The sequence below is a fragment of the Corylus avellana genome, chromosome 9 (assembly GCF_965113065.1).
Source record: "Corylus avellana chromosome 9, dhCorAvel1.hap1.2, whole genome shotgun sequence".
Lineage (NCBI taxonomy): Eukaryota > Viridiplantae > Streptophyta > Magnoliopsida > Fagales > Betulaceae > Corylus > Corylus avellana.
In genome coordinates, this window is record NC_142498.1 from 20,397,826 (window position 1) to 20,420,108 (window position 22,283).

At 35.8% G+C, this 22,283-nt stretch overlaps 2 protein-coding genes across 2 annotated transcripts; one reads left to right on the plus strand and one right to left on the minus strand.

Annotated features, from left to right (window-relative positions):
* Positions 1 to 1,136: 1,136 nt before the first annotated feature.
* On the minus strand, positions 1,137 to 2,248 carry LOC132190286 (uncharacterized). Its single transcript, XM_059605228.2, has one exon. The coding sequence runs from the start codon at positions 2,195 to 2,197 to the stop codon at positions 1,550 to 1,552; it is 648 nt and encodes a 215-aa protein (XP_059461211.2). The 5' UTR covers positions 2,198 to 2,248; the 3' UTR covers positions 1,137 to 1,549.
* Positions 2,249 to 13,522: 11,274 nt separating this feature from the next.
* ABCG25 (ATP-binding cassette family G25) lies at positions 13,523 to 20,603 on the plus strand. The gene is made up of 3 exons (XM_059604681.2): positions 13,523 to 13,761; positions 13,854 to 14,700; positions 19,425 to 20,603. The coding sequence occupies exons 1-3, from the start codon at positions 13,624 to 13,626 to the stop codon at positions 20,462 to 20,464; spliced, it is 2,025 nt and encodes a 674-aa protein (XP_059460664.2). The 5' UTR covers positions 13,523 to 13,623; the 3' UTR covers positions 20,465 to 20,603.
* Positions 20,604 to 22,283: the final 1,680 nt, after the last annotated feature.

The following is a 22,283-nucleotide window of genomic DNA, read 5'->3' on the forward strand; positions in this document are numbered from 1 at the left end:
ATGAATTTAAGGCCGCGACCAACCGTAGTACGTACTAATTATAATTGGTGGCCACCATACATACATCGTATGGACACAATATTGTTTAATTCCATTACATATGACGATAGTCGGACGCTTTCTACCACTCAAATTGTGGACATCCTTTTTCTCTACAAACTCTTTTTAAGTTAAAATTAAAATTCTATTATGATCATATATATATATATATATATATATATATATATATATATAGTTATAGTTATTGGGTAGAAATATATAAGGTACCAGCACCGTCCCTTCCTCAAAAAGCAAGTCACAATTCTCGCATTTAAGGCCTATTCCTGAGTACAAACTGCCCCAAATTAAAAAGAAATGCCCTGCCACTAGTAGTGGTGGTTCAGTATTCTCAAAACAATCTACATGTAGTTAAGCACAGAGTACTAGGGAATGAGTTCGAAACTCAAAATGAGAATTACTTACTCCTTAGTCCTAATTAGTATGTGTTAGCTAGCCATCTTGAATCACATTGATATCCTGATGAAATTATGTCAAGCTCTAACCTAATTGGTTGTAAGGAAATGTCTGCGGTTGTTTACTGTCTACATCCCTCCTAAGCAATTCTTAGCGGGTATGTGCTACCATAGTCTCACACCCAAGTAGAATAGTCATAGTTGGTCGTCTTCTTCTACGCCTTTTCAATTAAAAAAGTAATAGAAGAAAAGAAGAGTGCCCTAATAGAAGAAAAGAAGAGTGCCCTAACGACAAAAGGGTACTATTAAATCATCGTTTATCCTATAAGTAATTTCATTAAAATTAAAATAGTAACTTTAATTATTTAATTAATTAATATTCTAACATTATTCTTCACATGTAGTTTCAACTTCTTCTTAGTAAGTAAGATCCGAAACTAAAATGAAAAGTAAACTATAAGAGGATTTGATCAAACTCAAAATTACTATGATGTTATACTATATTAAACTACTGCTTATTTCAAAAATTAAAATGTCAACCCTTAGAAGAAGATTATTGTTCAATAAGTAAAACAAGTGGCCGGGAGAGCAAATGGTAGCTCAACAACCTTTAACCCCAGTCCAATACACACGGATGAAGTGTGTCAATTGTCATCGATCATTGGATAAAATAAGTATGAAAATTAATATCATACAAAAGAAATCGATGGAACATTTAAAATGGAATATAAAAGTGAGATTAATACTGGAGCTGTGTGGTCCTATAGCTTCCTTCCACATGGGTTCGAGTAAATTTCACTCTGGCCTGTCATCCAATGTATACCATCACATGAAATACAGCAAACATCATGCATATTATATATGAGATTTGGTAAATCGATGATACATAATACAAAAAATAACATAAAAACAATGCATGAGATTGAGATATACAATAACTTATGGATTTCAGGGACATGCTTGTCCTCACGTACACCATTTGAGGAAGAAGAAAAAAAAAACATGAAAAAAAAAGAAAAAGAAAAAAACAGAGTAATTTTTATAACAAGAACACAAACCCGGCAGAAGATGTTTGGAAATTAGATGAGTATTGTTCATCAGCGGGAACGGTGATCGTGATGAATCAGATCATAAGAGCCTCTGTTTGACTTTGGGAGATAGATTATTGACTCAGAGATTGCGCAAGTTCGCTTGCAAGAAGCATAAAGACTAACAAAACCAAAGCGATCGCTTAAACTCCTAGACACCTTTCCGCCGGTCCAAATGCTATTGTTTGATGAGTCTTGAATATCGTCGTCCTTGGAGCACTCAACCAATGCGGCAAAGAACGGATCCCTTTGAAAACCACTCTGCCGAGGGTTGATCTTCTTCCGATCCCCCATGTTTTCCGGGTTGAATTTCTTCGAGGGTGGTGGAGCTGCGGCGGCCGTCAGCGGCGGTAATGGAAGGAGCTTTGATGAGGAGTATTCCTTCTTCTTGGGTGCTTGTATTAATTTCTTGGGGATTCCCGGTAATTGCTCCCAAGAAAACGGGACGCCGGAATATCTGAGGGGAGTGGCAGGGCTGAGCGGGGAATCGTCAGGAAAATAGGAAGACCCGAGTGAAGAAGAGCATGGCGAAAGTGATGACGAGGAGGAAAACGACGGCGTCCGGCGAGACGACAAGTATTTTGTCGCCGGAACTCTGGTGTCGCATTCTTTAGAGACAACCTGCGGGCGGCTACTAAGAGTTGCCGAGGAATCCATTACTGTCTAGCTAGGAAGAGAGAGATAGGAGACTTTTGTTTCTTATGCTACTTTTCTTCTTTTTTTTTTTTCTTTTTTCTTTTTTTTTCTTCTCGATCTTCTTTGCCTCTATAAATAGAGAGGTGTTACTCGTGCTAATAGCCTAATACAATAGTTTTTGAGACATTGGAAGTGAAAAAAAAAAAAAAAAAATTATAATTAACAAACAAAACGACCCCACGTCATTGATGATAAAGGGTAGGAAGAGACAAGGGTGGAGTACTGGGGACAAAATGGGAAATGGGCACGTGTTTTATTAGGGTACGATTGTAATTGTAATAGGGTTGTTGGGGCCAATTAACATGAAGCATGCATGGTGGCCGGGTACGGGAGAGCCGAAATCGGGTCGTATTTAATCAGATATTTATTGATTGAAAGAGATGAGTCGGATCAAAGACCCATGGTTTTCCCCCAGGGACCCATATAGGGAAATTAGAGCAGAAGCCATGGTGATGGAAAAATCACACTGAATTGTAACGTAGGTCTTACAAATTCTTTCAAGCATGTATGTCTTTTGAAGTACGGGTTAGATTGATAAATGCGGTGAACTCGGTGGGGACGGATTGGAGCAAAACAGGGCTTATGGTAGATGATATCAAACTTGAGTAGGAAAATCTATCTCAGTGGAGGATGATGTTCGTTCACAGGGGAGGAAACCGTGTTTCTCATGCTCTGTCTGTTTCTTAGATAAGCGTTGGCTCAATGAGTCACCTGAATGTATTCAAGACCTTGTTTTGATGGAGATCAATGCTCTATATTTTAATACGTAATGAGAATAAACAGATTTGATTCCAAAAATAAAAGTACAGGTTAGATGTGAATTTTTGTTCATATAGATGTGTCATGTTCCCTTCCCTTTATGGTCGGTCGGAACCCAAGAAGTACTACATCATGGGCTGCATGGCAACTAGGTTGTAGAGTTTGTTTGGCCTACAATTTCGTTTTTGAAAAAGGGTAAAACCAAATGGACTCATAAACTATAATGTAAAAAGATTTTGAATCTTACTTTTTACCTTTACATCTATACGTGTGAATATAAAATATCAAGTTGCACGTTGAAAATATGTTACATATTACAAGTGTGAATGGTTAATATATTAGCGTAAGACCCATATTCAAGTGCATTATTTGACCTGGAAAGAAATACTAATTATCAAGAATGTAAATATCTTGGGTATTAATTAGTTGTTTTCACTAAACAAGATTGTACTTCGAGCTATATATTTGCATATTAATTTATTGTTTTCCTGAAAAAAAAAAAAAAAAAAAAAAAACTATACTATAGCAACTTATAAGTCGGTGCAACAAATGAAGATGATAAAAAATGTAGTCTTGTAGACACTTCGTACGGATGAGAGCAGCATGCATTCAATGTCAGAGCAAGAAGGGGAAAAATAATATATTCTGTGTATCTTTTTCTATCTTCCAGGAAAGCAGTAGATCGGATAAACATATGTTTTTCTAGCACAAAAATATTTCTGCAGTGTTCCAAGTTTCTGTTTCATTGATGGTTAATTCATTCTTCATTCTTCATTCTACTATAAATATGTTGCTGCTATAGAATTCCTGCAACCCCACACACACACACAAAATCCTACCTGTGTATCGCCAACAAGACATCTGCGATAACAATGTTGCCGTTAGAAGAGTGTTACACATCCAAAATTTTCTTTTCAAAAGTTAGTTCTCAAATGATGTGTCACTATCTAATGAGATTTATTATTTTGGGAAGTGTGTCACCAACTCATGTGATAATAACATATCACTTGAGAACCAACTTTTGAAAAAAAAAATTTGAGATGTGTAGCATTTCTCGTTGCCATTGATATCCAAAAATTTTGGCCAACAAAAGTTGTTGCTGATAACCGGTTATCAGCGAAGACATTTTAGTCATTGCTGATAATGTGGCTGTTAAAGACATGAATGAAAAACACAAAAAGGGTATTCATCGTTGATCTATTGTTGTAGCTAATGTAAGATCAGTTCCCCCATGGTTATCCCATGAATATGTTCCATTGAGATCTTCTAAGCGTGTGAATATCCAAAGCCGAGATATTTTTGAATTCGAACTTCGACTATACAATTTATCTTAAATTTCGATTAAAATAGTTCACGTGTTTTCTGCTCCCACATGTTGGTTTTGCTTGCTAAACATTTGCCTTGTTCAGGAATAATTTCATGTACGACTGATTTAAGTAGATAGTGCAACTAAGAGATCAATGAGTGCAGCTTAATTAAGAGTGAAGACCAATTAATTATCGATCTACTTTCATGACCGTACGGAAAGTTCACTTGATCGAGTGCAGCTTGGACCAACTGTCTCCTTTCATCACAATATATACAGGAATTCATGATTTTCTCTTCTCTTGCTGACATTTGTATGATGTAAAAATTCTGTCATTTGGATTCTAAACAAGTTAATCAATCAAGCTAGCGACAATACATTAATAAAGACACAGCTAGAGTTAAGGCAAGAACCACGTTAATGGTCCCAAAATCAACTTTTTATCCTCCAAAAAGTTTTTTAGTTTTTTATTTTGTCTCTCCCAAACTTAAAATTCTAGCTAGTTTGGCCCCTGATAGACCAATTTCCTCTTACCTGGAGGACCCCTTTTATGGTTAGAAAAGCTTTCCGGTTCTGATGTTATAATATTACTAATTTCTTTGGGTTGTGAGGCTGGAGGTTGTGGTTGGTAAGATTCCATTATTTTTTAGGTTATTATATATATATACATATATAACTGCACTAGGTTGAAATCAAGCTTTTCAATATTAATAATTATTATCAAGTATTCAAAAAAAAAGTATTGTTAATTATTAAATATTACATATCTAATCCTTCTGTATTTAGTGTGCTATCAACTTCTTAAATAAATAGCTAGTGGGGATTAAATTTTTCCCCGGATTGTATTGGATAGATCGATTACTTTGAATTCATTCTATAAAAGTGTTATGTATTTTTTTGGACATGTGATAAATATATACGTTTTTTTTTTATAAATAAAATTACATTAAAAAGTATGTGTCTCCAGCAATTTTATAGACAAGATTTGGAAGAAAAGTCTATACATTAACATAACTAATGTACTTCAATTAAGCATGTCTTTTCCCATAATCCTTGATTAGGTTAAGTAGGTGGGTTGAGTCAGAGAGTCAAAACCACTTGACCAATAATTCCTCAATTCCTTATACTACTACATACGGGTTTAATTGGTGAAGCCATATATATATGATGAAGGTTTTAGCATTAATATATGGCTTCAAACGCGTCAATTAAACATGTGATTAATGGACAGTAACACGGACTTATAGCACCTACTGACACCCAAGAAATGTAAATTACCTTTGTTATAATTGTTTAAGAAAGACTCAAAATTGCATATAGATTCAGATTAATTTGATAGTTTTTATTAATGGAAAAATTATTATCCTTTTTCTTCCTTTCTCCTTTTTTCTTTCTATTTATTTATTTCTTTTTAATGTAAGTCATTTAGCAAGTCCAACTGCGCGCCTCATGAAACATCAGCTTTAAAGTTTAGCTTCCCTTGAATACAGATAATTTCTTATAATCACGTCTACTACAGGCGAAAGCCCATATATTGCTCGACCCGTATGAAGGAAGCACTTTACATGGTGCCCTAGAGATATAGTTGTGGCAAAGCTATTATAATTTTATTTTTATTTTAATATATATATATATATATATATAGTTGAAAATGAAGGTGGTCAATTAAGTTTATTAATATATATATTAATAAACTTAATTGACCACCTTCATTTTCAACTCATTAAAAAGTCCTCTTCCAAACTTTCCTCTTTTGAGTCCGCATTGAAATACGGGAGGACGCTTATGAGCTGGCAGAGAATAGAGATAGCGGTGCCGGCCACCATACTTCTCCGTCATTCTAAAATGAAAATCATCTTAATCTCATGGCGCAACTACTACTAGGTAGGTTGAATAAGAAATGTCACTAAATATCTTGCATTTTGAGTGTCCTAAATAAATAATAAAATGTCGGTACTAACTCGTGTCCCAAACACTTTAATTAAATGGTAAAGTTCACTTAACCCCTTAAACTACTATCTCAATGATAATTTACCACCCAAAATATCAATTACAGCAATTTACCCCACAAACTACCAAAACAATGACAATGTACCCCTTAATGCTAGCAAAATGATGAAATTACCCTTATAAATTTTTTAATAAGACAAAAATACCCTTAAAATTTTGAAAAAAAAAATTTAATATTTTTATTTTTATTTTAGTAAGGGTAATTTTATTATTTTTTTCAAAATTTGGAGTATCTTGTCATTGTTTTGGTAGTTTTTGGGGTAAATTGTCGCAACTGATAATTTGAGGGTAGATTGTCATTGGGGTGGTAGGTTTTAGGGGGTTAAATGGACTTTACCCTTAATTAAATAATGTTAATGATAATTTCTTGTTAACAAATTGATTAATTTGTGTGTTGCACGTGTAGTTTTACCTATCGAGTCTTCCATATATACAAATCCTTGATAGATTAATTGGTGAAGCCCAGGGGTCGAACTCAACACTTCTACTCTGATACCAATTTTATTCGTCCCTGTTCACGGATGCTAAATTTAATATTGATTCCTTATTATGTGAGATTGAGCTTCATAAGCGATTATAATAAACTTCAAATTGACTAATTATTTTAAAGTGTTATCACAAAACGTCAGAAATATTTAAATGTTTGTTTTTAAGTACAGTGTGTTATAACATGTTGGACATCATTTTAATTAATTTAAAAACTATAAGTTTATGGGCTAGGCAATGAGTCAATGACATATTATGATATTATCCGCGTGTCTACATAAACTCCACAATCAAAGGTAACATAAAAATAAATAAAATAAAATAAATATTAATGCAAGAATTTCCTTCTAATATGAGGCTAATAGAGTGCAAAGTGTAATCTTTAATACTTTTCACATCTTACACAACTAATAATGGTGCACGTGGAGCTTTTTTATTTATTTTATTTTTATATATAGTAATTGATCTATGTTAATGCCTTATAGGTAGTTTAATAATTCACTTAAAATAGTAATTTATTTTCTTAAACCTGCCAACAACTAGTTTTTGTTTTAATATTTTTCACATTTTACACAACTAATAATGGTGCAAGTGTTTCACACGTGGAGCTATATTTATAGTAATTGATCTATATTAATATTTTATAGGTAGTTTAATCATTCAATTAAATAATAATTTAGTTTAGCCAACAACTAGCTAGCTTTTAATTTCTCCTCTAAATGTATGGGAAAACTTAGTTTTTATAACATTATATTAATTAATCAAAATTTCACTTTGTTTGAGTGATTTAAGTCACTTGATCATGTTGGTCCTTATATTAAACTATTATTATTATTATTTTTTCGTGTAGTACCTTATTATTACTAATTACTGATCACTAGCTAAAATAAATGGGTTTTTTTTTTTTTTCGGCTGTGATTGAATATGTCATAGTGCTAAAAAATAAAAGTATATATTTATCTATTTAATTTTCAACATCATCTTCAATTTGAATCCATCTTTTTCAAATGTGAACTCACATTTATTAATCGACCTCAAGGTATATTCTAGGAAGTAGAACTCACATTTATGCTCATTTAATTAGCATGAAAATGACTTGAAAATATATAGAAGAAGAATTCTCAACCATGAAAATTGTTTTCATTTTTAGAGATGATTAATTCCCTGTATCATTATTCCGAGACCAAACACGCCATAAGCACGTTTTCCTTAAGGTAATTAGCGTTGACGTGTATGATTGCACTAGCTTGTAATTCATTTCAATCCTCATAATTAGCTGAAAGCCATTTGATTACGGTATTCTCAATAGCAAATCAATTTCATAGGTACTACATTTTCTGTCATTTTTCGGTTTGGTATTGTTTAATTAACTATTATTTTGTGTCATAATTGGCCTTATATTCCCTCAAATTTTAAAACTTGCATGGTAGAATGAACAAATCTTGGCATAAAATGGTAAACAAAAATTAGATTTTAATATTTTCATTTGATATTATGTATTCATATTTATTCTTCAATTTAATAGACTAAATTGAAGAAGAAAAAAATCCATCCTGTCTGGTGAAATTTTTTTAATCTTTGGCATAGAAGTTCTAGGTCTGAGAGTCGGTCGGTAATGTCGGTTTCGGTAGAAAAATTGTGTTTTCGCATTTCACATCGACTATGTCGGTAAAGTCGAAAATTTCACCGATTTATTGCGCCAACTTTTTGTTCCGTCACCAAATGGCGGTCGGTAATGTCGGTTTCGATAATATCGGTTGGTAATGACAGTTGGTAAGTGAAAAAATAAAAAATTGGTCGGCAAAGTCGTTCGGTGTTGATTGGTGAAGTCGGTTCGGTTAGAAAAACCTCTTCCACCTGTCGCACCGAAAAAATCGGAATAGAAAAAATCATACCACCTCCTATCCATCATTTAGGCTAAAACAGTTAACTACTGTCAAAATTTGGTCGAAAATCGGTCAATTGGCGACGAATCGGTGAATTTGCTCAGCTCCTGAGATATGGTAAGGTCAAAACCCAAGATCCAAAGTCTCAAACCACAAAACATAATCCGGTTCAAATCTTAATTATTTGGGTAATTAAAAACCCACAAGTACTTTAAAATGACCCAAATAACCCTATGTAATCCTGAATTTTCCGTCAGGATCCCTTGGTATATCACTCACTGATTGGGGTAGTCCAGGACACGATAAAAAACAAAGGTCAGGTGGCGAGTGCAGGCACGTGGACAGATACACGTGCCCGTGATCGAGCCCTTGTTTTTTGCTCGCATGTGAGGTTGGGCCCCACTGCCTTACGTGTCATGAATCTTGTCTAATACGTCTCGATCTACACATTACTTCTTGGTCGATTTACTGACCCAATGAATCTATCCATGTAATAGAACATCACATGGAGAGTTATGCTTTCACTGTTTTATTTATTTAAAAAAAAAAACTTAAAAGTATTAATAGCGGATTCATGAAATGACCAGATTATGCGGATGACGCAATGGGAGAGTCACCAAAATTGGAGTAAGGGTAACATCTAAGGAGTCACGTGCGAGGTATAACCCAATGGGGTTTAATTTGGTGGAAGATTGAATTGGCTTGGAGGATCCTTTTGCTTTGCAATGTTCTTTGTGCCCGTGACTTGTATTCTTTGTTGTGCTCGTGATTTATGTACTGTCCATAATCTGATTATACAGTATAACAGTACCATGTCCCATACTTTTATTTGCCCCTTGCTAGAGCTGCAAAGTGCTTTTGGCTGAGCGTTGAGCAATTTAGACAATATATGTGAGAAAGATATTTCTTGTATGGGAAATCTACTTGTCTGAATAAGTAACCGGGTAACTCAAGTTTTATTTGAACAAATGATTCTCATGTGGGCTCTCTCACAATGTATCGTCAAATTGCTAATCGTTTGATCAGCAAATGGTTGAAGAATGCTAGCCTAGAACACAACCCAAAAAACATAAATAAATAAATAAAGTGTAAAAGTTACATGCCTGGCCCAACAAAACCAATTGTGTTAAATGGGGTTTCGCCCAAGTTTGGGTTAGCCCAATTTATTATGATGTACAATTAGCATTGGTTAAAAGCTCTGTATTAATCTCTATTATAAGATTGATAACGTCCCATTCGGGCTTGTACCTAGGAGTCTTATCTACATAAAGCCCATATGTCAGCCGAAGGTCCACGTAAGATTTTTTGCACCACAGTGAGCCCATAAGTCATTCAAAGGTCCATGCAATTGCAAGCGATTTCTAAGGCATTTCTAAGGCATCCATGGCCAGAGCCTCTATTGTAAGTTTGTAACCTCATCATTTCCCCATTCCTAATAACCTTTAGCCAACCCTCACCAAGTTAATCCGAAGGAAGACCAACTCCTAGTTTGGTGGTAGGGGTGTTAAACGAGCAAGCTGTTCACGAGCGAGCTCGAGATTGGCTTGTATAAGCTCTGCTCGTGCTCGACTCGATTATTAAATAAAGCGTTTTGTGAATACAAATACTGGCTCGAATATTAAACAAAGTAAGTTCGGCCCGACTCGGTTAAGCTCAAATTGGTAGTTGCTCATATTAATATTAAAAATTGATGATTTTTTTTTTTCTTAATAGCATCATTTTATTATAAAATGATGCATATCCTCTCTCTTCGAAACCAAGTATCTTGTTGTCATGACTCAAGCTCCATACTCAGCTAGCCAGGCTAAGCAAATGCTTATATGCAAGCTGGCTTCTTGAGCCGTTTAAGAGTACATTAAGTTTAAATTTATAATAAAAAATAAATTAATTAAATATAAGAGCTAGCTTGGCTCGTCTCGACTTATTATGAGCTCAAACTCGATTTTTTTGGCTTGTTCTTAAACTCGGCTCGAGCTCAACTAAAATTTAAACGAGCCGAGCCCAAACAAGATAAGCTTGCTCAAACTCGGCTCGTTTACACCTGCATTTGGTGGAGTGTTTTTTGTGGTTTAACTTTCTTCAAGCTATATATTTTGGTTTCTAATAGTGCAGAAATCATGTCAGGGCCCTTTGGTAACTAATTAAATGGCACTTTCATTTTTCACCAATTTTGTGAGCTGAGCTTAAGTCCTGGGTTGGAGAATTTCCTCCTAATAATTTTGTTATGCGTCTATATGTATGTAAAAAGTTTTAATTAAGGTGTGAGAAATACATAATATTTTTAATAGACTTAATTAAAAAAAAAAAAAAAACACATGTATTTTCTCCTATCCTCAAGAGTCAAAACACATGGGTTAGATAAAATTATAATGGGACCTATACTTATTTGGGTCAGATAAAGATAAATGAATAACCAATCCTTATTTGTTGCAAATTTCTTCACGGGATCTATACTTATCTACTAAAAACAGATGAAAGACAATTTACTCTGTTCTCATCACAAAAGTTGCATATCATGATGTTAACAATACCTAAGCTTTTTGAAAATAAATAAATAAATAAAGAAGAAGAAGAAGAAAGTCTCCCCTCGTGATTGATTATTTCCAGATGGTGAGATCTCAAACAATCCACGAGAAAGAAAACCAAATCCTCTTGAACAGTGAGGAGATCATGAAGATATAGACTTGCAAAAGGTTGATGGAAGGCAGGACTAGAATAGAAGATGCCAGAGGATCGAACTTTTCCTTTTTTCTTCTGCTGCTTCTTTAATTTCCTGTTTTCTTTTATCCTTCATATATATTCTTAATCACTGAATTTCACACGTACAACACAACACAAAGCAAGGGTTTATTCCGATACCATGTTGCATGCATCAGTAAATAATAATAATAATGCTTTTGCAGGACACCACAACTATTAACAAGCTGAAAATGTAGTGAAAATGGCTCTCATGAGTGGCCCACTTCGAAAGTTGTAGTGGATTACGTGGTGCAATGGCGAGCTGACATGAGTTCACCTCCATACCTCCGAACTCCCACTAACACCGCCCAGCACTTTCCAGCCACGCGCCCGCATGAGCGACTGCCGCAAACTTCTTCCGAATAATGCCGATAAAGAAAGCAAAACTGGCAAACCGAAGTGGGAGGAGATTCGATGGAGGTCTAAATTGGGGAAAATGAGTGGGCAGCACGTGCCACTGGCTATTTTCATTGACACGCGTCTCGGGCTAGCTTGACCGCCACAGTAGGTAGGACCCACGCCCACTTAAACAGAGAAACGCTAGATTAAGGGGCCACACACTATCTTTGTGTACGACAGCCCAATCAGGGAAGCCAAAACAGTAAAAAGGTCACATTGCTGACTATTAGAGTTGTAGTCGAGCTCAAATTCTTCGAATTGCACAATTCTACGTCACAGCCTGTGAGAAGTGCTTGTCCTGCTAGCGGAGCTCCGGGATGGACATAGAAATGTAGAGCGCTACGTGTCACTTCTGGAGTTAAAGCAGGAAAGGGAAAATCACACTGCGCTTTTTCTTATAGGCCCTTGCTGACCATCATCTACAATTCTAAATCCAAGTTATTAAGGGCATGTTTGGGTCTCATTAGAGAGTTTAATTTAAAAGTAGGTTTAATTCTAAAAAATTTTGTTTAAATAAAAATATTCGTTTGTTAAAAAAAATTGAAAGCATTTTGAAGGGTTCAAAAAACTAAAAAATAACTAAAACATACTTTTAGCATAAGTTTAAAAATGAAATTTTTGCTAAAAAACTCTTTTTGGCTTAAAAAACTATATTTTTCACACGTAATTTCAAACAAGTTCTAACCCGCTCCGACAACTTAAAGAGAAAATCGCAAAATTCACCTGTCATTGTTTTTGCTATAAAAGAAGTTCAAATATTTGATAATTAACTTTATGTCTTAATGAGATGTACGTGCCAAATATTCCAGCCATGGTTTTATGAGATACTTTAGAAATGAGCATATCTCTTTTTTCCGATCTAGTTACTCCACCACCGCGAACTCTCTGCCAGAATTTCTTTGTTATTTTGGCATCGATCCTAATACCTGGCCTCAACAGTTGGGAACAGGAAAACTCTAGATTGATTCTGGTCAGCAATGAAGAAAGCCAGGAGTGTCAAACTTGTATAGAATAGTTTGGAGGACCCATTGAGAATTTGTATTTTGTTCCATCTAAACGTCATACAGCTAGCATGAATTCTAAAATAGCATATCACTCACTTGAATTTGTATAGACTCATAGTAAAAATGGTCGAAATTAAAGACTATTTTTGTAATAAACGTTGATTTAAAATATTTTTTTGCTATAGATATATATAGTAATATTCTGATATGATTTGTTGGGGAATCTAACGCTGTATTTAAAGATACTGAATGTTAGGCATGTACTGCAGTAATTGCTCCACACTTTTTCCCACTCTCATCCCAAAGTCATCTCCCCCATCCCGATTAAAGCAGTTCGATCTGCGTCTCTCTCTCTCTCTCTTCTCTCTTACTTTGTCCTTTGAAATGAGCTTTATGAGTTATGAAACAGTAATGGCTCTCGGCCTCTGCCCTCTTTCTTTCCTCTCAGTCAAAATCTTTTTCTCGCTCTTACTGGAGAAAGAGAGAGAGTCAGAAAGAAAAAAAAAAAAAAAAAAAGATATTAGAAGCACTTTCTATGAACCAACCTTTACAAGTTGCCAAATGGCACACGGAGCTGCCACGTTGCATCTCCTCTGTTGGCGCTTCACTTTGACGTGGCATGCACTGGGGCCTTGTACCTAAATAAATAGGGTTCGTGTTCGAGCATCCCGCTCTCTCTTCATCACTCTCTCCAATTCCACCCCTCATTTCCCAATATCTCTCTCTCTCTCTCTCTCTCTCGTTTTTTTTTTTTTTTTTTTTTTGTTTCTTTTAGAAACTAAGCAAAAGAAAAATATAATGCCGAGGTTTGGTGGTGTAGAAAGTAGTACTCCCAATGGAGAGTCATCGGAAGGCCGAGGTTTTCCGAAAGATCACCCTCGAGATACGCGGGACTTGCCATCTTTATTGTCTTCTTGCTATCCTATTACTCTCAAGGTCTGTCTTTTTCTAGCGCTTTCATGACAAGCAGTAGTTTAGAGACATATATATTACTGATCTTCGTTTTTAATTACCATTTTTTCATGAAGTTCATGGACGTGTGCTACCGGGTGAAGATTGAGAACAAGCAGAAGCGCGGCGGCAGCAGCCTCAGCCGCATATTTTGTCAGGGGCCCACAAAATCAGATCAAAGATCAACGGCCACGATTGAAGAGCGAACAATCATGAGTGGGATAACAGGAATGGTTTCCCCAGGCGAAATCCTAGCCATCCTGGGCCCCTCCGGGAGCGGAAAATCCACGCTCCTCAATGCCCTTGCTGGGAGACTCCACGGAAACGGCTTGACCGGAAAAATCGTCGCCAACGATCGTAAGTTGAGCAAAACGGTTCTGAGACGCACGGGGTTCGTGACGCAGGACGATATTCTCTACCCCCACCTCACCGTCCGCGAAACCCTAGTTTTCTGCTCCCTCCTCCGCCTGCCGCAGACGCTATCGAAAAAAGAGAAAATATCGGTGGCCGAGTCGGTGATCTCGGAGCTGGGTTTGGTGAAATGCGAGAACACAATAATAGGGAACAGTTTCATACGTGGGATATCTGGCGGGGAGCGAAAGAGAGTGAGCATAGCGAACGAGATGCTGATTAACCCTAGTTTGCTCGTGCTGGACGAGCCCACGTCAGGGTTGGACTCCACCGGGGCCCACCGGCTGGTTGCCACGTTGGCTTCCCTAGCTCAGAAGGGAAAGACGATAGTGACGTCCATGCACCAACCGTCTAGCCGAGTTTACCAGATGTTCCACTCGGTGTTGGTTCTGTCAGAGGGGAGGAGCTTGTACTTTGGGAAAGGGAACGAGGCTGTCGGCTACTTTGAATCGGTTGGCTTCTCGCCGTCTTTCTCCATGAACCCTGCGGACTTCCTGCTTGATCTCGCTAACGGTACGTAACCCTTTTGTTTTATTTCATTTTTATTTTATTTTTTTAACTTTTACGTATTGAATTTAAATTTAAATAATAAATTTTACTACCTCGTTAACAAATTTGGATGTATGCACTTTGGAGGTGTGCCAAGAAAATATCAGTTTAATTTATGACAATGATTTAAAGCGGAAAAAGAAAAAAGATGGCCACTCTTTTGGTCGAGAAAATGTCTTCCTTTTACCAACTTTTTCTGCTTCCTTTGCTTCTTCCTTGTAACATCATGGGTAGCGCACACAAACACACACTGTGATCACTACTTCTCCATACTTCTGCTGTCCCTGTCCCTTTGAACAGAATCTGATAATAACCCGAACGAATCAGATAATATCCAGTTAATTAATTATAATTGAGATGTATTTTTGTCTTTTTTTCACTTTTTATCTTAATTCCTATTCCTTGGTTTAGGCTGGGGCCATTAATATTTCTGACCAGCTTGGTCCCTATGAGGCATTGATTATCCTCTGCCATGCCACAGCATTAGCTGTAGGGGCTGGATAATGTTTTAGAGTGTCTTGTAGAGCGTGTGAAAGCGCCATTTTTTTAATCCTCTAAAATAATTAATAATAATCCTTACCTTTTTATTTTTCATTTAAAATAAATAAATAAAAATTACATTCTCTATATCCATGCCAAATCGAGTGGTGTTTGGGTGGCAAATGACGATGGTTTCCCTGCAGCTGGTGGTGGCGGTGGTGGGGGGTTTAATAATAAAATAATGGTTGTATTTTATTATTATTATTCTCTCAATGGAAAGGCAAAGGCTTCTTTGAGGAGACGATGGTGGATAGAATCAATTAGACACGTACTGGATTCTGATTTAATTCCATATTATTGAGAGTTCTTTTTGGTAGGAAAAATAATTTTCTGATGCACTCCCACCACGTGTCCTATTTTCTCGACTTTGACGGTCTCTTCCCCTTCACAACTTTTTTTCCTCTTTTAGCCAACTCGATTTGACTCCTTATGCTCCAATCCTTTTTCCTCTTTTCAGCTTTTGTAAGGGATTAATACCACTAGATTCGTTTAGCATAAGTGTTATTCTCATTAATAAAACTTTTCTTTAAATTGGGTATTAAAAAACATCTATATATTTTGAATACATATTAATTAATGGATAAACTAAATTAGTAAAAATTCTTTCAAATTAATTTACACATGTCCAAAATATATGTGATTATTGTGGAAATTTCCAATTTTGCGCATGCACGAGGCTGAATCTTCTGTGGACTAGAATTAAAGAGATGGGTAGTGTTAAAATTTATATATATATTCTATTTTCTTCCTTCATCGATCGTGAGTTCAAACTAGTTCGAACCATGGGATATGAGTCAAAGTGTGATGAATTTTTTATGAGATAGCTAGAGTGTCTTTGTCTTTGATCCACTTTATTAAATGGACTAAATGCTTGGAATACTCTAGTTTTTATTATAATTTTTTTTTTCCTTTTTACAAATTCTATCTTTATAGTATAAAAATTATATATATATATATATATATATATATATATATATATACAAGAAAATTTGAAAAATAATAATAATTGTTTAATGATTGACTTATAAATAACTTATAAGAAAATAAAAGATCTAATATATTGAATCATTGTAACCTTAACTAGACGCACTCTTATTAAATAAGTAGCCTTATGGAAGGTTTGAGTTTTGGATTTTTTTTTTGTTTTGGAAATGGTGGAGGGAAGTCTTGGGAATCAAGGCTTTTAGTGCCTCTAGTGTTTTTATCCCAATAGAGATATTTATCATTTGTGGGAGGAATATGGGCCCCAGCATACCCTAATTTAGTAGCAAGAATTATTAGGATATTATTTTAGAGGCAGTGGACCCTACATTCATGTTCTTTTCCTTTCCCAGAATATAAACACGGCTGTACGTATGGGCTTTGGACCGTCCATATAAGGTTTTACTTTAATTATGATACAAGATACCCTACGGAATCAATTGATTGGTAATTGGGTGGTTTAATTATGGCTGCCACGTCATGAAAGCTTAGATGTTGTACCATGTGTGTGCATTTTGTTGCTCTTAATAGATTATTCACTTTAGATGGTTTTTTTTTTGTTTGGAGGTTAAAAAATTTGTTTTGATGTGTTTTGAGTGATTTATTAATATATTTATTTTGAAAACGATAAAATAAAAACATAAACACAAACAAATATTACATGATCGAAATGAAGGGGGAACATGTGAAATGACTCGAAATGAACTTGTGGGACAAGTTTTATCGAGTATTTCAAATGAAATGATTTGATCCATTAGCCCCAACAACAACCTACGAGGTCTGTCGATAAACAAATGGGGTCACATCATTTGTTAGGTGATAAACCACCGGCTAGCTAGCTGGCTAGGAACCGATCAATCGGACAGTAGTATAAAATTGCATGAAAACTAGGTGTACACCTAGTTTTGGACACAATTGTCGACTCAATACATTTGAAGTTGGTGACATTTTTGAATGTCTTGGTGGGTATGTCACTAAGCAGAGTCTAGGAATTAAATAATGCCAACACGACTGTACAAGTGCTCATTGACAATAGGTGCATTGAATAATGCATATATACACACAAACTTTGGGGCTTTGTCTCTTAGCCTTCCCTTTAATCTATTCTTGGACACAATGATTATTTGTTAAGGACATTTGGGAGGTGGAGCATCGCATCAGCGTCCCTCGATAATTGGTGTTACAACCCATGGCTCCACGAACTTAAATACTTAATAAGTAATTAGATATTTAGATTACTAGCAATTCAAATAATATGTGTAAAAGAAAAGTCTTTATAAGGCTCACTTATCCATGCAAGAGAAAAGTTGTCTCGAGATCTGCTTAAGCGGGTAAATCTCATAAGAGTTAGTTCTGTCATAAGAAATTCGTGTCTCAATCTCAATAAGTCGGGACACTGAGCTTTTTTTGTCATTTGGGAAGGAAGATCTTTAATACATTTAAAAGTCATTAGCAGTATCTATAATCTCTACGGCTCTTAACGACGTACAACACCCCATTTATGGTTACGATTAAATGAGGATTTAAAATATCTTTTAGTAGGGAATCACTGATCAATTGTCACATCCAAGTAGTAATTTATGGTTAGGATTAAATGAGGATTTAAAATATCTATTAGTAGGGAATCACTGATCAATTGTCACATCGAAGCTATTACTTTTGGTCATGCCAAAGGCCTACATTAGAAAACATTTTGAGCTACACAAAACATACTAGTGGATGAAGGGTATCGTCTTAATTTGTCTCATTGATGACCAGCTAATTGACCATTATGGTGGGATGCATATGAGGATTGCACTAATGAAACCCTAGATCTCTTTCCAATTCCTTTGTTCTTATTGGCTTTGACCACTGATTTTTTTGGCATTTCTTATATCACTCATGAGGTCAGTGTGACAACTCTATGAAAGTTAAGTGCCCAACACTCTAAATGTCTTTGTAAAAAAGTGGAACAAAAAAAATAGTGATGATCATGTTGTGGGTATAGAGTAAAGATTTTCTTCTTGCAATGACTAAGATTGCTCTCATTTTCAAAGGCTATATAGGTTATAGACTTGGCTTCATTCTCTTGAAACTTTTTCGAAGTCTTAGATTACTGCATGATATGGTACGAAGAGCAATTAATTAACACGTGTGTTGGATGGCTTTGAATTTTAACTCTGCACATTCTTCTTCCCAAACATGGAATACCAAAGAGTTTGAAATTGATGAAAAAGAAAAGTTTTGTACAATAAAGATGGAAGTGGTCGCCCTACCAGCACCACCAATTTTTGAGTGGAATCCCACCTTACCACTTTTACTGGTCCACCTTTATTTGTAGCTTTGGTGTGTGCTGCTACTTATTTGCTTGTACATGTCATTAGGCCCTACACCATTACATTAAACTAATCAAATAATAATGTCTTTATTTATCGTGCATCTTTTCTTCCCCCGCTCCCTCGTTATATATAAGATAAAGTGTATTTTAGAAACGTGTCAATTTAATAGACTTAATTAAAAGAAATTCTAAAAACCTAGCTTGTAAAAAGATCAAACCTTTTGTTGAAAGGTCGTAGTGGGGTGATATCTAGTTTAGATATTGTATGGATATGATGATCTTTGATGTGAGGGGTCTTCTATGGTCTCATGTCTCCATTTTATTCTTATCTAACTTTAATTCTAACAGCCTGGTTCACTCGAAAAAGGCAATCAAAAGAGAAAGCAACACACATGACTCACGAGAGTAATCTATTAATTAATTATTCTTTGATTTTTTTAAGTGCCATTTTAATATTGTATATGAGTTGTTATGCTTTACTTTTAACTCATAAACATTTAACTCTAATTTGAATGTGTCATTTAATTATTTTCTATTTTAACAGTACTCTCTTTCATGTGTGATATATTCAAATTATTGACACATGTAATATTTAATTATACTAATAAGTGAATTATATATAGAGACTAGTTTAAACTTAATAAGGTCCATGCTATATATATATATATATATATGTTATCCCAAAAATGTAACTTGATTGGAAAATTAAAATTTAATCATTCAATTAATGAATTTAATATTTCATGTCTTTAATTCATATGTGCAAGCCATTTATTTGAATTTTATCATAGGAAAGTCATCTGGGTAATAGATATTAATTAATTAAGGCCATTAATCTTCATTTGTGCAGGTGTTTGCCAGCTTGATAGTGGAAGTGAAAGAGATAAGCCAAACATCAAGAACACCCTCTTTTCATCGTACAACACCTTGTTGGCTCCGAAGGTAAAAGCTGCCTGCTTGGACAACACTGCAACCATTCCAACAAAAGGGACGAATATTGTTATTGGAAGCAGCCATTCTTCAAAAGAACAAAGATACTGCAGCAATATAATATCCTTCTCCGCATGGTTCAACCAGTTCAGGATACTCCTCCAAAGAAGCCTCAAGGAGCGAAAACACGAATCCTTTAACACTCTTCGGGTCTTCCAGGTAATCACAGCCGCAATATTAGCCGGTTTGATGTGGTGGCACTCCAATTTCCTAGACATCCAAGACCGTCTAGGCCTCCTCTTCTTCATCTCCATCTTCTGGGGAGTCTTCCCGTCGTTCAACTCCGTCTTCGCCTTCCCTCAAGAGCGTGCCATCTTCATGAAGGAGCGTGCTTCTGGAATGTACACACTTTCTTCATACTTCATGGCTCGGATTGTCGGAGATCTGCCAATGGAACTCATTCTCCCAACCATCTTTCTCGCTGTCACTTACTGGATGGCCGGACTAAAACCCACGTTAGACGCTTTTCTTTTGACTCTGTTGCTCCTGCTCGGCTACGTGCTCGTCTCTCAGGGCCTCGGCCTCTTCTTAGGCGCGGCTATCATGGACGCCAAGCAGGCCTCGACGGTGGTAACGATTACAATGCTGGCGTTTGTGTTGACCGGAGGGTTTTACGTGCACAAGGTGCCCTCTTGCATGGCTTGGATCAAGTATATTTCCACCACCTTTTACAGTTACCGGCTTCTCATCAACGTGCAATATGGAGAAGGGGAGAAGCTCTCGTCCTTGTTGGGCTGCTCCGGCCAGCATGGACGTGATAGATCGTCGGCGAGCTGTAAGTTTATTGAAGAAGACATTGGGAGGCAAATCAGCCCTCTGGTGAGCGTTGGCGTGCTGCTGTTGATGTTTGTGGGATATAGGTTGTTGGCTTACATTGCGTTGAGGCGCATCAAAGCTTGATTTCCGTAGTTGGTCATAATTGTAATTCTTGGAATAACTGAAGGATACAGGAGGATGGATGCACAAGCTAATATCCGATCCTGTCCACTCTGCTATAGCTTAATATGTGAGGGGCCCTTATTTCTTTCTTTCTTTCTTTCTTTCTTTTTTAATTCGATCACTAGGGCATAGCCCCAGTACAAATTCAATTGACGCCAATTGTATTGTAGCAGTTAATGATCAGTTTGCTTAAGTAAATGTAAAGAATAATGAGCTAAACCAAGAAGCTCAATCGACTGGAGACCACATTTTATAAAGCGAAAGTTTCTAATTCGAATCTTCCTTCTCTTCATCTAAAAATAAATTTAAAAAAAAAAAAAATTCAAAAATTAGAAGTAAAGGGTATTTCTTTAATGAGCCAAATAACGGCAATTAGATGTAAGGGTAGGGGCTCATATGTTAGCCCGGCCCACTAAGAACTGCCCAATACCCAAAACGACTTGGTATTAGCAAAATCGATACAATCAAATGATCACTTACGGTGTAACAAAGGGCCCATTTTTAACGACGATGATGATACATTATCCACTATTGGGCTGACAAAAATGATGGATCCATATAAATTTCAACTAATCGGAGTTTTATTTCATGAAAAAAAAATGCTCACAACGAATTGAAAGAGCAAATGCCATTGTACTGGAGTAACCCCAGTATTTCATTCTCTAGGAAAATTTTGGGAGAATGCTCAATAGCATTTCTCGACCAGGCATACATTTGGCCCAACTTATGTCAGGAATGCAAATTTGGGAGCCAATGATTATGATTGGGATGATAAAGCTCAAACCCAAAGTCCTAACCATATCATGAAGGCTAACAAGACTAAAGTAAAGCATAACATAGATAATAAAACTCCGACCAGGAGAAAACAAATAACTCGATTAGCCATGTCAGCATAACGAATGTTAGAATTGTAGCGTCAAAGATAACTGCTTCATGATTCCAACCCTACTCTACGTTGTGATTATAAATATACTATAGTTTCTATCATCTAGTTATATGTAATAATATAGTTACATATTATATATTTATACCATAGATAAATGTCTAAAGGTTGTTTTAAAATTCGAGCTTAAACTTTGATCAGATTATACATTAAAGAATTTAATGGCCTAGCTCGAGCACGAGTTTAGCCCAGTTCGGCTTGAATAGCATTCTCAATGAACTCAAGCTTGAGCTCGAACTCACCCAAGATTTAAACGAGCTGAACTTAGACACACATTTCATAACTCAGCTCAAATAAACATATTCATAAATGAACCAGTTTTAAAATCCTAAAGCTCGACTCAGCGCGGCTCAATTTCAACCCTCCCTAGTTAGCTAAGAATTCAACACAACACCTAGCTAAGACCATACTCCATCAATAAACCGTAAACGCTTCCATGAGGAGGGAAATACGATCATTTCAAGTACAAATACAATACACACAAGTATTGGCATACAAAAATGATAATTTTAAAAGATATGCTATAGTGCAATAAAAAGTCACTTTTTTGCCCATAAAAGTTTTAGGTGGTAAGAAGTCACAGGTTCCATTGGGTGAGGCTATATCAACTATAGATAGGGTCTATGATCTTTTACTACCTAAGACTTTTATGGAACAAAAATAATTTATTTATTGCATTATAGCATTTCTCTAATTTGAATGCATTAGAAAACACCTTCAAAATTTTTAAAAGATCCCGAGTAATCACTAGCAATATCAAATTTGTTTGGGGCCAATCGTAAATTGCCACACGTGTAACCTCAAAACGTCCTACACCGTAACACCGGTGACAGCATA